Raw genomic sequence first — 17,792 nt, 5'->3', positions numbered from 1 at the left:
TCAAAGATTAAATGTTTCTGTGAAGAAGTCGAGTTTTGCGGCAGAAATCACCAGACCGGTCTTGGTCTAACCCCGGTCTTGGTGTAACTCCAGTCCTGGTCTTGATCCTGGTCTAACCCTGGTCCTGGTCTGGTTCTGTGCAGGTTCTTGAAGACCATCTCCGTCATCTTGTTCTTGAACAAACAGGACGTTTTGGCCGATAAGATTCTGGCGGGAAAATCCAAACTGGAAGATTATTTCCCCGAGTACGAGAACTACAGCGTACCCCCCGACTGTGAGTGAGGAGCACCTGACACACACGAGGAGGGACCTGACACACACGGAGAGCACCTGACACACACGGAGGGCATCTGACACACACGGAGGGCACCTGACACACACGAGGAGGGACCTGACACACACGGAGGGCACCTGACACACACGAGGAGGGACCTGACACACACGGAGGGCACCTGACACACACGGAGGGCATCTGACACACACGGAGGGCACCTGACACACACAGAGGGCATCTGACACACACGGAGGGCACCTGACACACACGGAGGGCATCTGACACACACGAGGGCCTGACACACACGGGAGGGACCTGACACACGACACACACGGAGGGCACCTGACACACACGAGGGACCTGGACCTGACACACACGGAGGGCACCTGACACACACGGAGGGACCTGACACACACGGAGAGGCATCTGACACACACGAGGAGGGACCTGACACACACGAGACCTGACACACACGGAGGGGACCTGACACACACGGAGGGCACCTGACACACACGGAGGGCACACACACACGAGGGCACACACACGGAGGGAGGGACCTGACACACACGGAGGGCACCTGACACACGGAGGGACCTGACACACACGGAGGGCACACACATGACACACACGGAGGGCACCTGACACACACGGAGGGCACCTGACACACACGGAGGGCCTGACACACACGAGGGCACACGAGGGACCTGACACACACGGAGGGCACCTGACACACACGGAGGGCACCTGACACACACAGGGCACGGAGACCTGACACACACGACACACACGGAGGGCACCTGACACACACACGGAGGCACCTGACACACACGGAGGGCACCTGACACACACGGAGGGCATCTGACACACACGAGGAGGGACCTGACACACACGGAGGGCACCTGACACACACGGAGGAGGGACCTGACACACACGGAGGGCATCTGACACACACGAGGAGGGACCTGACACACACGGAGGGCACCTGACACACACGGAGGGCATCCTGACACACACACGGAGGGCACCTGACACACACGAGAGGGACCTGACACACACGGAGAGGGCACCTGACACACGAGGAGGGACCTGACACACACGGAGGGCACCTGACACACGGGGAGGGACCTGATACACACGGAGGGACCTGACACACACGGAGGGCACCTGACACACACGGAGGGCACCTGACACACACGGAGGGCACCTGACACACAGAGGAGGGACCTGACACACACGGAGGGCACCTGACACACACGGAGGGCATCTGACACACACGAGGAGGGACCTGACACACACGGAGGGCACCTGACACACACGGAGGGCACCTGACACACAGAAGAGGGACCTGACACACACGGAGGGACCTGACACACACGGAGGGCACCTGACACACACGGAGGGCACCTGACACACACGGAGGGCACCTGACACACACGGAGGGCACCTGACACACGGAGGGCACCTGACACACACGGAGGGCACCTGACACACAGAAGAGGGACCTGACACACACGGAGGGCACCTGACACACACGGAGGGCACCTGACACACACGGAGGGCACCTGACACACACGGAGGGCATCTGACACATACGGAGGGCACCTGACACACACGAGGAGGGACCTGACACACACGGAGGGCACCTGACACACACGGAGGGCATCAGGGGCACGGGCACACAGGAGGGGCGGGGCTTGTGGGTGCTGCACTCTGATTGGTCGTTTCTGTTGCAGCTGTTTCAGACGAAGGAGAAGATCCAAAAGTGACACGAGCGAAGTTCTTCATCAGAGACGAGTTTCTGGTAAAAACCTCACACCTGGTTTAGACCTGGTTTAGTCCTGGTTTAGTCCTGGTTTAGACCTGGTTTAGTCTGGTTTAGTCCTGGTTTAGACCTGGTTTAGACCTGGTTTAGTCCTGGTTTAGACCTGGTTTAGTCCTGGTTTAGTCCTGGTTTAGACCTGGTTTAGTCCTGGTTTAGACCTGGTTTAGTCCTGGTTTAGTCCTGGTTTAGACCTGGTTTAGTCCTGGTTTAGTCCTGGTTTAGAGACCTGGTTTAGTCCTGGTTTAGACCTGGTTTTAGTCCTGGTTTAGACCTGTTTAGTCCTGGTTTAGTCCTGGGTTTAGACCTGGTTTAGTCCTGGTTTAGTCCTGGTTTAGACCTGGTTTAGTCCTGGTTTAGACCTGGTTTAGTCCTGGTTTAGTCCTGGTTTAGTCCTGGTTTAGACCTGGTTTAGACCTGGTTTAGAACCTGGTTTCCTGGTTTAGTCCTGGTTTAGACCTGGTTTAGACCTGGTTTAGTCCTGGTTTAGACCTGGTTTAGACCTGGTTTAGACCTGGTTTAGTCCTGGTTAGACCTGGTTTAGACCTGGTTTAGTCCTGGTTTAGACCTGGTTTAGTCCTGGTTTAGTCCTGGTTTAGACCTGGTTTCCTGGTTTAGTCCTGGTTTAGACCTGGTTTAGACCTGGTTTAGTCCTGGTTTAGTCCTGGTTTAGACCTGGTTTAGACCTGGTTTAGTCCTGGTTTAGTCCTGGTTTAGTCCTGGTTTAGTCCCTGGTTTAGACCTGGTTTAGTCCTGGTTTAGTCCTGGTTTAGTCCTGGTTTAGACCTGGTTTAGACCTGGTTTAGTCCTGGTTTAGTCCTGGTTTAGACCTGGTTTAGTCCTGGTTTAGACCTGGTTTAGACCTGGTTTAGTCCTGGTTTAGTCCTGGTTTAGTCCTGGTTTAGACCTGGTTTAAGTCCTGGTTTAGACCTGGTTTAGTCCTGGTTTAGTCCTGGTTTAGACCTGGTTTAGTCCTGGTTTAGACCTGGTTTAGTCCTGGTTTAGTCCTGGTTTAGTCCTGGTTTAGACCTGGTTTAGACCTGGTTTAGACCTGGTTTAGTCCTGGTTAGTCCTGGTTTAGACCTGGTTTAGACCTGGTTTAGTCCTGGTTTAGTCCTGGTTTAGTCCTGGTTTAGACCTGGTTTAGTCCTGGTTTAGTCCTGGTTTAGTCCTGGTTTAGACCTGGTTTAGACCTGGTTTAGTCCTGGTTTAGTCCCTGGTTTAGACCTGGTTTAGTCCTGGTTTAGACCTGGTTTAGTCCTGGTTTAGTCCTGGTTTAGACCTGTTTAGTCCTGGTTTAGACCTGGTTTAGTCCTGGTTTAGACCTGGTTTAGTCCTGGTTTAGTCCTGGTTTAGTCCTGGTTTAGTCCTGGTTTAGTCCTGGTTTAGACCTGGTTTAGTCCTGGTTTAGTCCTGGTTTAGTCCTGGTTAGACCTGGTTTAGACCTGGTTTAGACCTGGTTTAGTCCTGGTTTAGACCTGGTTTAGACCTGGTTTAGTCCTGGTTTAGACCTGGTTAGTGGTTTTAGACCTGGTTTAGTCCTGGTTTAGACCTGGTCCTTTTAGTCCTGGTTTAGTCCTGGTTAGTCCTGGTTTAGTCCTGGTTTAGACCTGGTTTAGACCTGGTTTAGACCTGGTTTAGTCCTGGTTTAGTCCTGGTTTAGTCCTGGTTTAGACCTGGTTTAGACCTGGTTTAGTCCTGGTTTAGTCCTGGTTTAGACCTGTTTAGACCTGGTTTAGACCTGGTTTAGACTGGTTTAGTCCTGGTTTAGTCCTGGTTTAGTCCTGGTTTAGACCTGGTTTAGTCCTGGTTTAGTCCTGGTTTAGACCTGGTTTAGACCTGGTTTAGTCCTGGTTTAGTCCGTGTTTAGTCCTGGTTTAGACCTGGTTTAGACCTGGTTTTAGACCTGGTTTAGTCTGGTTTAGACCTGGTTTAGACCTGGTTTAGTCCTGGTTTAGACCTGGTTTAGTCCTGGTTTTAGTCCTGCTTTAGACCTGGTTTAGTCCTGGTTTAGACCTGGTTTAGTCCTGGTTTAGTCTGGTTTAGTCCTGGTTTAGACCTGGTTTAGTCCTGGTTTAGACCTGGTTTAGACCTGGTTTTACCTGGTTTAGTCCTGGTTTAGACCTGGTTTAGACCTGGTTTAGACCTGGTTTAGTCCTGGTTTAGTCCTGGTTTAGACCTGGTTTAGTCCTGGTTTAGTCCTGGTTTAGTCCTGGTTTAGTCCTGGTTTAGACCTGGTTTAGTCCTGGTTTAGTTCCTGGTTTAGACCTGGTTTAGTCCTGGTTTAGACCTGGTTTAGTCCTGGTTTAGACCTGGTTTAGTCCTGGTTTAGACCTGGTTTAGACCTGGTTTAGACCTGGTTTAGTCCTGGTTTAGACCTGGTTTAGTCCTGGTTTAGTCCTGGTTTAGACCTGGTTTAGACCTGGTTTAGACCTGGTTTAGTCCTGGTTTAGACCTGGTTTAGTTTTAGTCCTGGTTTAGACCTGGTTTAGTCCTGGTTTAGTCCTGGTTTTAGACCTGGTTTAGTCCTGGTTTAGACCTGGTTTAGTCCTGGTTTAGTCCTGGTTTAGTCCTGGTTTTAGACCTGGTTTAGTCCTGGTTTAGTCCTGGTTTAGTCCTGGTTTAGACCTGGTTTAGACCTGGTTTAGTCCTGGTTTAGTCCTGGTTTAGTCCTGGTTTAGTCCTGGTTTAGACCTGGTTTAGACCTGGTTTAGACCTGGTTTAGTCCTGGTTTAGACCTGGTTTAGTCCTGGTTTAGTCCTGGTTTTAGACCTGGTTTAGTCCTGGTTTTAGTCCTGGTTTAGACCTGGTTTAGTCCTGGTTTAGACCTGTTTTAGTCCTGGTTTAGTCCTGGTTTAGTCCTGGTTTAGACCTGGTTTAGACCTGGTTTAGACCTGTTTGAGTCCTGGTTTAGTCCTGGTTTAGTCCTGGTTTAGACCTGGTTTAGACCTGGTTTAGTCCTGGTTTAGTCCTGGTTTAGACCTGGTTTAGAACCTGGTTTAGTCCTGGTTTAGTCCTGGTTTAGTCCTGGTTTAGACCTGGTTTAGACCTGGTTTAGTCCTGGTTTAGTCCTGGTTTAGACCTGGTTTAGTCCTGGTTTAGACCTGGTTTAGTCCTGGTTGTTAGTCCTGGTTTAGACCTGGTTTAGACCTGGTTTAGTCCTGGTTTAGTCCTGGTTTAGACCTGGTTTAGTCCTGGTTTAGACCTGGTTTAGTCCTGGTTTAGTCCTGGTTTAGACCTGGTTTAGTCCTGGTTTAGACCTGGTTTAGTCCTGGTTTAGACCTGGTTTAGTCCTGGTTTAGACTTGTTTAGTGTGGTTTTGGTTTCAGCGCATCAGCACGGCGTCTGGCGACGGGAAACATTACTGTTATCCTCACTTCACCTGCGCCGTCGACACCGAGAACATCAGGAGGGTTTTCAACGACTGCAGAGACATAATCCAGAGAATGCACCTGCGCCAGTACGAGCTCCTCTAGACCAAGACCAGGACCAGGACCAGGACCAGGACCAAGACCAGGACCAGGACCAGGACCAGGACCAGAGACCAGGACCAAGACCAGGACCAGGACCAAGACCAGGACCAGGACCAGGACCAGGACCAGGACCAGGACCAGGACCAGGACCAGGACCAGACCAGGACCAGGACCAGGACCAGGACCAGGACCAGGACCAGGACCAGGACCAGGACCACGACCAGGACCAGGACCAGGACCAGGACCAGGACCAGGACCAGGACCAGGACCAGGACCAGGACCAGGACCAGGACCAGAGAAGGACCAGGACCAGAAGTCAGACTCAGACTTGGTGCACAGATGTGAGGTCTTGGTCAGGTTCTTCTCAAACTTCTGCTGAAGCTTCTGGAGACAAATATTTAGATGAAACGTTGTCGTTTAGACTAAAACTCTGTGTCTGTGAGATCTGTGTATTTATATTTGTGTATTTATATTTGTGTATTTATATTTGTGTATTTATGTTTGTTTATTTATCAGTAAATTATTTTCTATAAACTTATGTAAGAAAATCTCAAGTTTCCACAGAAAATCTTGATGTTTCTGCTCAAACCTGTTTATGTCAAACTACTGTACCAGCTTTAGTCATGTGACCTGTATCTGCCTCCTGATTGGCTGTGAGCTGTATCTGCCTCCTGATTGGCTGAGATGTTCTTCACAATAAACTTTGGCTCAACTATAGCGACTCGGCTCCTTCAGTCCAACAGACCCGGACTAGACTCAGACCCGGACTAGACTCAGACCCGGACTAGACTCAGACCCGGACTAGACTCAGACCAGGTCTAGACTCAGACCCGGACTAGACTCAGACCCGGACTAGACTCAGACCCGGACTAGACTCAGACCAGGTCTAGACTCAATATTACAGTACTAATATTTTTATGTATCTGAGGAAGGGGGTATGTAGTACATGTACACAGTAGTACATGTATACAGTAGTACATGTACACAGTAGTACATGTACACAGTAGTACATGTGTATAGTACATGTATACAGTAGTACATGAGTACACAGTAGTACATGTGTATACAGTATTGTGTATATGCAGTAGTGTGCAGTATTTGCAATACTTTTATTTGGGTTTTTTGAGTATTTATTGAGTATTTGCAGTAGTGTGGTGCTTGCAGTACATGTGTACACAGTAGTACTTGTGTATGCAGTAGTGTGCAGTATTTGTAGTACTTTTATTCGAGTCTTTTGAGTATTTATTGTAACTTGTGTGCGGCGCATGCGCACTGGCCTCCTCCGCGTGTGTTTGGCCCGCTGCCTGCGCGCTGCCGCTGCTCGTCCTCGTCACTTTAAACCTGGTTTAACGTGATCCAGCTCCGACCCGGACCGGACCGAGCCGCGCCACGGTAAGCCCCGCAGACCGCGGAGAGCCCCCGGTGCGTCCCCGGTGCGTCCCCGGCGCGTCCCGGAGCTCCCGCTGCGGGCCCGCGCTCCTCCTCGGCCCCGCTGCTCGGCCCCGGTCTGCGCGCACTCGAGGCTCCGGGCCGCGGCTCGTCCGTGCGCCCGGGCCCGCGCCTGTCCTCGCGCCTTCCCCGGGCCGCCGCACGCGCCTTCCCCGCGTCCCCACCGCGCGCTCCTCCGGGCCAGAGCGCTCCGGGGACGCACCGGGGACGCTCCCGGGACGCACCGGGGACGCTCCGGCGCCATGTTCGGCTCCTGGTTCCTCCCGGAGCTTTTTACGCCATTTTGTCCTTGTTTAGCCGCAGTTAGCTTCACAATAACACGTCCCTCTGCGCCGAACAGAACCACGGTCCACAGAACATCTACACTTCATCCGAACCTTCCGGTCCCAACCGAACCAGCGCCGAGCTAAAGGCTGAGCTACACCCGACAGGACCGAACCGAACCGAACCTGAGCCAGAACCGGCGCCATTTCACCAAAAACACTCATGAAACAAACCGAACCGAACACTCCCGCCTCATGTGACTTTAAACTCACTCTTTTTAATCTTCTGTTGCCCTTTAAACGAAGAATGTTCCGCACTGCGCTTTAAAACCACAACTGTACTTTATTATGAACGGCGTTAGCTTAGCCGTTAGCCGTTAGCCTGTTAGCTCCTGGGGCTAAAAACATTCAGACTAAAAACAATAAAAACACTAAAGCCGCGCGGGTTTCGGCTCCGCGGCTCAAACTGCGCCGCGGCTCTTGATTTTCTGTCATTTTGTTTCACGTTTAACCGGACTAAGAGGCTAAGATAACCCAAGATAACCCAAGATAACCCGGGCTAACCCGGGCTAACCCGCGCTAACCTCCGCTCCGTCACATTTACACTGTTCATGTTCTGTTCGTGTTTTTCGGTTCCGTCGCGGAAATCTCGTTTTTCTGTCGCATTTTTCGGCTCATTTTGACCCAAACCTTCGGCGCGGCTCGTGCGGCTCGTGCGTCATGACGCAGCGGACAAAAGCTCCGTGAACATTTCCATAAATCCAAAGACGCACGAGCCGCACGAGCCGCGCTTTTCCTCCGAGGCCAAAAAAACCAAAGAAAAACTCGTGAGGAACATTTAAACCCGCACGAAAGTCACGCAGCGCGAAACAACAAAGACCCCGCGTGATGAGCCGCAGTTTCACCGCGGCTCCGAGCTCCACTCGCGGCTCCTCCGCGCGCCCCTGTCCGGTCCGCACGCGCTCCGAGCCGCGGCTCCGGTCCGGTCCGCGGGCTCCGGTCCGGTCACTGGTCCGGTCTCTGGTCCAGACCAGGTCCGGACCCTGGGACGAGTCTGGAAGAGCCACATGCACGCGCACTTGAGCGCGTGACCGCCTGGGGTCTGAGGTGCGCGCGGCTGGGCGTGCACGCGGCTCCTGGACCGTGCACGAGACCGCGCGGGGTTTTGTGCCTTTGAGCCAAACACAGAACAGCGACTTTATGATCAGAGAAAAGATGAAAAAGAAAAAAAGAGTTTAACACAAACAAAAGTCATAAATAAAAATAAACAAATATAAATATAACTTCAAATAATAATTATAATAATAATAATTATTATTATTATCAGGTTTGTTCTGCCGACTGAGGCCAAAGAGTTGAACTCTGCAGAGTCAAAGTGAAGAAAAGAACTTCAGTTTGTGTTTTATTCAGAATAAAGTAGAAAAGTTCAGGCTCTAATCGTTAGAAAAAAGAAAAAAATTAACATTTGTGAAAAATCTTGATCTGAAAATGTCCCTTTGACCTTTGATCTGTCACTTCCTGTTGAGTCTAAAATCATTTTTTGATCCTGATGTTGTTTGATTTGACTTTTTATTTGAGGCTCATGATTCAACGACTGACACAGGAAGTGACAGGTCAAAGGTCAAAGGGTCATTTTTATATTTTTATTTAAAGGAGAAAAAGTCTCATAAAAACCACATGAAGTCACCTGATGTTCCAGTGTTCTACCTGCAGGGGGCAGTGTAACAGTGAATATGTAATAAATGTACGACTGATTAAACACGACGTCACCGAGGAATTAAACAAAAGAATATAATAATAATAATATTAATAATAAGTTTAAATGTTTTTATATTTGTGAAGTGTAATAAAACGTTGGGAGGGCATCAGGTGAAGTGACAAAACTCAGTGTTTCTTTTGACCTTTTGGATGTTTAAATAAAATTTAGATTAAATATTCACACTGTTCAGATTGAATTGATCTCACTTGTTTATGTTCAATAATAAAACAAATCCATCCAGAAAGAACAAAAATTTGGCTGTTTGCTGCAGTTGTTATAATCAGTCGGAGCAAGTCGAGGCTCTTGGAAAAAAGGATCAAAACTCAAACACAGTGGACTCCAGGCAACTCCAAAACAGTAGAAAAAGTGAACAAATTGCACGAGGAAACTTATAGTTAAAAGGCTTTTATTTGAATGGCCAAAGCCGACATGTTTCCACCTTAACTGGTCTTTATCAAATAAATCAAATCCACTCACAGTCGAACAACTAAAACCTGAATCAAGTTGAAGGAATAAAAACATGACACAGTTTTTATTAAACCAATACTCACTAATAATTTAATCATTCATGGAACAAATCGAACAAGAAAAACGTAAAGTTCAAGTGTGAACATGTCCGACGACGTCACAGCATCGACACTTTATTTTAATACGCTACAAAATAATTAAAAATATTATTTTGTGTAGTGTTATTGTCTGTGATCGTGTGAGACGCCAACTCGACCCCGCCCCCTACCATGGCCCCGCCCCCGTCCTGTCTTGGCCCCGCCCCTGGCCCCGCCCCCTGTCCTGGCCCCGCCCCCTGCCGCAAAACTCAACACTTTAGTGTCTGTAGGTTTAAGAATCACTGATTTAAAACATTGATCTGAGTCCGTCAGATCTGCTGACGCGTCTCCACGGTGACGCGCCGCTGTTGCGTCGTCACGGTGACGTGTTGCTGTTGCGTCTCCATGGTAATGGCGTTTTGTGGTGCAGATGTGCGAGACGGTGAAGTACGTGGACGAGGAGCACAAGAGCGTTTTCCTGAAGCTCCTGAACGAGCAGCGTCTGGAGGGAGAACACTGCGACATCGCCGTCGTCGTGGAGGACGTGAAGTTCAGAGCTCATCGCTGCGTCCTCGCCGCCTGCTCCAACTACTTCAAGAAACTCTTCAAGAAACACGAGGTACGGAGTCGAACCCACAACCTCTGAGCAACACACTCACAGAACAAGAGTCGAACCCACAACCTCTGAGCAACACACTCACAGAACAAGAGTCGAACCCACAACCTCTGAGCAACACACTCACAGAACAAGAGTAACGTGTAGTTGACTCTGACTACAATATTAAGTTGTTCAGAAGTAGATTTTAAAGTTTATAATATGAGAAATTGTATTATATTTTTAAGTTGGCAATAATAATAATAACAAAATGATACTGACTTATTTATTTGTTCGATATATATATATGTATATATGAATATATATATATATATATATATGTATATATGTATTATAAATAGGACAGATATGACATAATAAACAAAACAAAACAAAAACAACCAAACAACTTGAGTTCGTCTGAGAGTCCGGTCAGATCCTTTATCGTCTTTTGGGGGTTTCGTCCACTTGTCGTATTGACTGAGATTCAAAGGTCTTAAAAGTTTTTCTTGAAGTTTAAATCCAGCGAAATAGAGGAAAAAATATATATGTAGTTTGATCTCCTACCACTAGGTGGGGTACTCACAGCTCCACATCACAGACTCACGGCTGAAGTGTTGAAGTTGAGTTTTAGTCCCAAAGGGTGGGGACAGGGCGGGGACAGGGCGGCGGGTGGGGACAGGGCGGGCGGGGGGTGGGGACAGGGGGGACAGGGCGGCGGGTGGGACAGGGCGGGGACAGGGCGGCGGGTGGGGACAGGGGGGGGACAGGGCGGGGGCGGGGACAGGGCGGGGAGCGTAACCTCTGCGGCGGCGTGTTTCAGGTGGATAACTCGTCGGTGATCGAGATCGACTTCATTCGCTCAGACATTTTCGAGGAGGTTCTGAACTACATGTACACAGCACGAATCAGCGTCAAGAAGAAAGACGTCAACCTCATGATGTCATCAGGACAAATCCTCGGCATCCGCTTCTTAGACAAACTCTGCTCCCAGGTACCTCCCCTTTAACCTCACCCCTTTAACCTCACCTCTTTAACCTGAACCCTTTAACCTCACCTCTTTAACCTCAACCCTTTAACCTCACCTCTTTAACCTCAACACTTTAACCTCACCTCTTTAACCTCAACCCTTTAACCTCACCTCTTTAACCTCAACCCTTTAACCTCACCTCTTTAACCTCAACACTTTAACCTCACCTCTTTAACCTGCACCTCCCCTTTAACCCTGCACCTCGACTTTAACCCTTTAACCCTCCCCTTTACCCTTGTTTATTGGTTCATTCTCTGATGTTATATTTTCTTCGGTGTTTTTGTGGTGATTTTGTGGAACATGTTTGTCTGGATGAACAGGAAGTGAAAATGCCTTCAGATTTGGAGACGTTTGTTTCTGTCGATGTTTCACTTTTTTTTGTCGTGATCTTTTTTTTTTTCTTTGACACTTTTTGGAAAAACAAACGTCTGTGTTTGAGGAGGACGCGTTAGAGCATGACGTCACTTCCTGTGCGGCGACGTCACTTCCTGTGCGGCGACGTCACTTCCTGTGCGGCGACGTCACTTCCTGTGCGGCGACGTCACTTCCTGTGCGGCGACGTCACTTCCTGTTTGGTGTTTTGCAGAAACGCGACGTGTCAGAGGAAAAGGACAAGTTTCCGTACGACATCGTCAAGTTGGCCCTGCCCCCCGAGGCTCAACTGCCCCCGGACTCTGAGGTACAACAACACAACTACACACAACTACACAACACAACTACACACACAACTACACACAACTACACACACAACTACACAACTACACAACTATACACACAACTACACAACTACACAACTACACACAACTACACAACACAACTACACACACAACTACACACAACTACACACACAACTACACACACTACACACACTACACACACTACACACAACTACACAACACAACTACACACACAACTACACACAACTACACACAACTACACAACTACACACACAACTACACAACTACACACAACTACACAACTACACACAACTACACAACTACACACAACTACACAACACAACTACACACACAACTATACACAACTACACACAACACAACTACACACAACTACACACACAACTACACACAACTACACAACTATACACACAACTACACACACAACTACACAACTACACACAACTACACAACTATACACACAACTACACAACACAACTACACACAACACAACTACACACACAACTATACACAACTACACACACAACTACACACACAACTACACACACAACTACACACAACTATACACAACACAACTACACACAACACAACTACACACACAACTACACACAACTACACACACAACTACACACAACTATACACACAACACAACTACACACAACTACACACACACACACACTACACACAACTATACACACACAACACAACTACACACAACTACACACAACAACTACACAACAACTACACACACAACTACACAACTACACACAACTACACACAACTACACACAACTACACACACACACACACACTACACACACACACTACACAACTACACACACACTACACACACACACACAACTACACACAACTACACACACAACTACACACAACTACACACACTACACACAACTACACACACACACACACACACACAATACACACACAACTACACACAACTACACACAACTACACACACTACACACACTACACACTACACACAACTACACACACACACACTACACACACTACACACACAACTACACACAACTACACACACACACACAACTACACACACACTACACACACTACACACACTACACACAACTACACAACACACACACTACACACACAACTACAACACAACACACTACACACACAACTACACACAACTACACACACTACACACACAACTACACACAACTACACACAACTACACACAACTACACACAACTACACACAACACACACACACACTACACACAACTACACACACAACTACACACAACTACACACAACTACACACACACACAACACACAACTACACACACACACACACTACACACAAACTACACAACAACTACACACAACTACACACTACACACAACTACACAAACAACAACACTACACACACAACTACACACAACTACACACACACTACACACACACTACACACACACTACACACAACACTACACACACAACTACACACACAACTACACAACAACACACAACTACACACACACACACTACACACACACTACACACAACTACACACACACTACACACACACACTACACACACAACTACACACAACTACACACACAACTACACAACTACACACAACTACACACACTACACAACTACACACACAACTACACACACAACACTACACACAACACACTACACACTACACACAACTACACACAACTACACACAACACACACTACACACACAACTACACACAACTACACTACACACACAACTACACAACTACACACAACTACACACACTACACTACACACACACACTACTACACACAACTACACACACACACACACTACACAACACACACACTACACACACAACTACACACACACTACACACACACTACACACACAACACAACTACACACACACACACAACACACAACTACACACAACTACACACACACACAACTACACACAACTACACACAACTACACACACACACACTACACACAAACTACACACACAACTACACAACTACACACTACACACAACTACACAACACACACTACACACACAACATACACACACTACACACAACTACACACTACACACACAACTACACACAACTACACACAACTACACACACACACACACTACACACACACACTACACACAACTACACACACACACACACTACACACAACTACACACACAACTACACACACACACACACTACACAACTACACACACTACACACACTACACAACACAACTACACACACAACTACACACAACAACTACACACAACTACACACACACACACTACACACACAACTACACACAACTACACACAACTACACACACAACTACACACAACACTACACACACACACACAACTACACACACAACTACACACACACACACACAACTACACACTACACACACACTACACACACTACACACACACAACTACACAACTACACACAACTACACACACACACTAACACACAAACACTACACAACACACACTACACACAACACACAACTACACACACAACTACACACACTACACACACTACACACACAACTATACACACACACACTACACACAACTACACACAACTACACACACAACTACACACAACTATACACAACACAACTACACACAACACAACTACACACACAACTACACACAACTACACACAACTATACACACAACACAGCTACACACAACACAACTACACACACAACTACACACACAACTACACACAACTATACACACAACACAACTACACACAACTACACACACAACTACACACACAACTATACACACAACACAACTACACACAACTACACACACAACTACACACAACTACACACAACTACACACACAACTACACACAACTACACACAACACAACTACACACACTACACACACAACTACACACACACACACTACACACAACTACACACACAACTACACACACAACTACACACAACTACTACACACAACACACACACACACACAACTACACAACTACACACACACAACTACACACACAACTACACAACTACACACACAACTACACACACACACTACACACACACACACTACACACAACTACACACAACTATACACACAACTACACAACTACACACACAACTACACAACTACACACACAACTACACACAACTACACACAACTACACACACAACTACACACACAACTATACACACAACTACACACAACTACACACACAACTACACACACAACTACACACAACTACACAACTACACAAACTATACACAACTATACACACAACTATACACACAACTACACACTCAACTACACACACAACTACACACACAACTACACAACTACACACAACTACACACAACTATACACACAACTATACACACAACACAACTACACACACAACTACACACACAACTACACAACTACACACACAACTACACAACTACACACACAACTACACACACAACTACACACAACACAACTACACACACAACTATACACACAACTACACACACAACTATAAACACAACTACACACACAACTACACACAACTATAAACACAACTACACACACAACTACACAACTACACACACAACTACACACAACACAACTACACACACAACTATATACACACAACTACACACAACTATACACACAACTACACACACAACTACACACAACTATACACACAACTATACACACAACTACACACAACTACACACACAACTACACACAACTACACACACAACTACACACAACTACACACACAACACACACAACTACACACACAACTACACACAACTACACACAACTACACAACTACACACAACTATACACACAACTACACAACTACAGACACATTTTACTTGAGTAAAACAAATGTAATACTCGAGTATCATGTGTGATTGACAGGTGCGTGTGTGATTGACAGGTGCGTGTGTGATTGACAGGTGCGTGTGTGATTGACAGGTGCGTGTGTGATTGACAGGTGTGTGTGTGTGATTGACAGGTGCGTGTGTGATTGACAGGTGTGTGTGATTGACAGGTGCGTGTGTGATTGACAGGTGTGTGTGATTGACAGGTGTGTGTGATTGACAGGTGCGTGTGTGATTGACAGGTGTGTGTGTGATTGACAGGTGTGTGTGGTTGACAGGTGCTGGGGGACCATGATGACCCGCCCTCTGATGACCTGGTGGAGTCGTCGTCCAATCAGGAGCTGGATAAATCCCCCACTGCGGCTTTAAGAGTCCAGGAGGCCATTTTGAAAGAACTCGCCAACGAAGACGTGCACAAGGTGAGACAGGAGCAGACAGGTGACAGACAGGAGCAGACAGGTGACAGACAGGAGCAGACAGGTGACAGACAGGAGCAGACAGGTGACAGACAGGAGCAGACAGGTGACAGACAGGAGCAGACAGGAGCAGGTGTAACTGGGCGTGTGTCGTGCAGGTGTCGTGTTACGATCAGGACGTGGACATGGAGGGCGGGGCTAAGGAGCTGGAGGCGGAGTCTGGGACGCAGACGTTGGGTTTCGGGGGCGACCTCGGGGTCAAAGACGAGCAGCCGACCTGGAGCAGCGACATGAAGCTGGAGTACCTCCTGTACGGCGCCAGGGACGCCCTCACCTGCCACGTCTGCGGAAAGGCCTTCCTCGACGAGAACAAACTCAGGTCAGTTTAGACCCTGTCTCTCACCTGTCTCTCACCTGTCTCTCACCTGTCTCTCACCTGTCTCTCACCTGTCTCTCACCTGTCTCTCACTGTCTCTCACCTGTCTCTCACCTGTCTCTCACCTGTCTCTCACCTGTCTCTCACCTGTCGTGTGTGTTTCAGGAAACATGAGAAGCTTCACTCTGCAGAGCGTCCGTTCAGCTGTGAGATCTGCACCAAGGCCTTCACCACACACGCACACCTCAAAGGTACAAACACACACACTACACACACTATACACACACACACACTACACACACTATACACACACACACACTACACACACTATACACACACACACACTACACACACACATACACACACTACACACACTATACACACACACACACACTACACACTATACACACACACACACACTACACACACTATACACACACACACACACACTACACACACATACACACACACACACACTACACACCACTATACACACACACACACACACACACACACACACTATACACACACACACACTACACACACTATACACACACACACACACTTACACACACTATACACACACACACACTACACACACACTATACACACACACACACACTACACACACTATACACACACACACACACTACACACACTACACACACACACACACTACACACACTATACACACACACACACACTACACACACTATACACACACACACACTACACACACTATACACACACACACACACACACTATACACACACACACACACACACTACACACACACACTATACACACACACACACACACACTACACACACTATACACACACACACACACACACACACTACACACACTATACACACACACACTATACACACTATACACACACACACACACTACACACACTATATACACACACACACACACACACTACACACACTATATACACACACACACACACACACACACTACACACACTATACACACACACACACACACACACTACACACACACTATACACACACACACACACACTACACACACTATACACACACACACACTACACACACTATACACACACACACACACACACACTACACACACACTATACACACACACACTACACACACTATACACACACACACTATACACACACTATACACACACACTATACACACACACACACAC

The 17,792-nt window shown here is 47.5% G+C and overlaps 2 protein-coding genes across 2 annotated transcripts in view; both read left to right on the top strand.

Annotated features, from left to right (window-relative positions):
- Positions 1 to 11: 11 nt before the first annotated feature.
- Positions 12 to 5,587, top strand: LOC129410900 (guanine nucleotide-binding protein G(olf) subunit alpha-like). Its single transcript, XM_055159878.1, has 4 exons — positions 12 to 19; positions 144 to 274; positions 2,008 to 2,075; positions 5,423 to 5,587. The coding sequence occupies exons 1-4, from the start codon at positions 12 to 14 to the stop codon at positions 5,567 to 5,569; spliced, it is 354 nt and encodes a 117-aa protein (XP_055015853.1). The 3' UTR covers positions 5,570 to 5,587.
- Positions 5,588 to 6,838: 1,251 nt separating this feature from the next.
- The window catches only part of LOC110173236 (zinc finger and BTB domain-containing protein 14), a 14,151-nt gene continuing 3,197 nt past the window's right edge, over positions 6,839 to 17,792 (top strand). Inside the window, exons 1-7 of the mRNA XM_020939228.2 lie at positions 6,839 to 6,958; positions 10,013 to 10,201; positions 11,001 to 11,171; positions 11,794 to 11,886; positions 16,079 to 16,219; positions 16,375 to 16,595; positions 16,758 to 16,843. Of these exons, the coding sequence (XP_020794887.1) occupies positions 10,013 to 10,201; positions 11,001 to 11,171; positions 11,794 to 11,886; positions 16,079 to 16,219; positions 16,375 to 16,595; positions 16,758 to 16,843 (901 nt within the window). The 5' untranslated portion in view covers positions 6,839 to 6,958. The remainder of the gene's footprint in view (positions 6,959 to 10,012; positions 10,202 to 11,000; positions 11,172 to 11,793; positions 11,887 to 16,078; positions 16,220 to 16,374; positions 16,596 to 16,757; positions 16,844 to 17,792) is intronic.

This window comes from Boleophthalmus pectinirostris, unplaced genomic scaffold (genome assembly GCF_026225935.1).
Source record: "Boleophthalmus pectinirostris isolate CB_2022bp ecotype Guang Dong unplaced genomic scaffold, ASM2622593v1 HiC_scaffold_2825, whole genome shotgun sequence".
NCBI classification, from domain to species: domain Eukaryota; kingdom Metazoa; phylum Chordata; class Actinopteri; order Gobiiformes; family Gobiidae; genus Boleophthalmus; species Boleophthalmus pectinirostris.
This window is presented reverse-complemented; position numbering and strand designations above follow the sequence as displayed.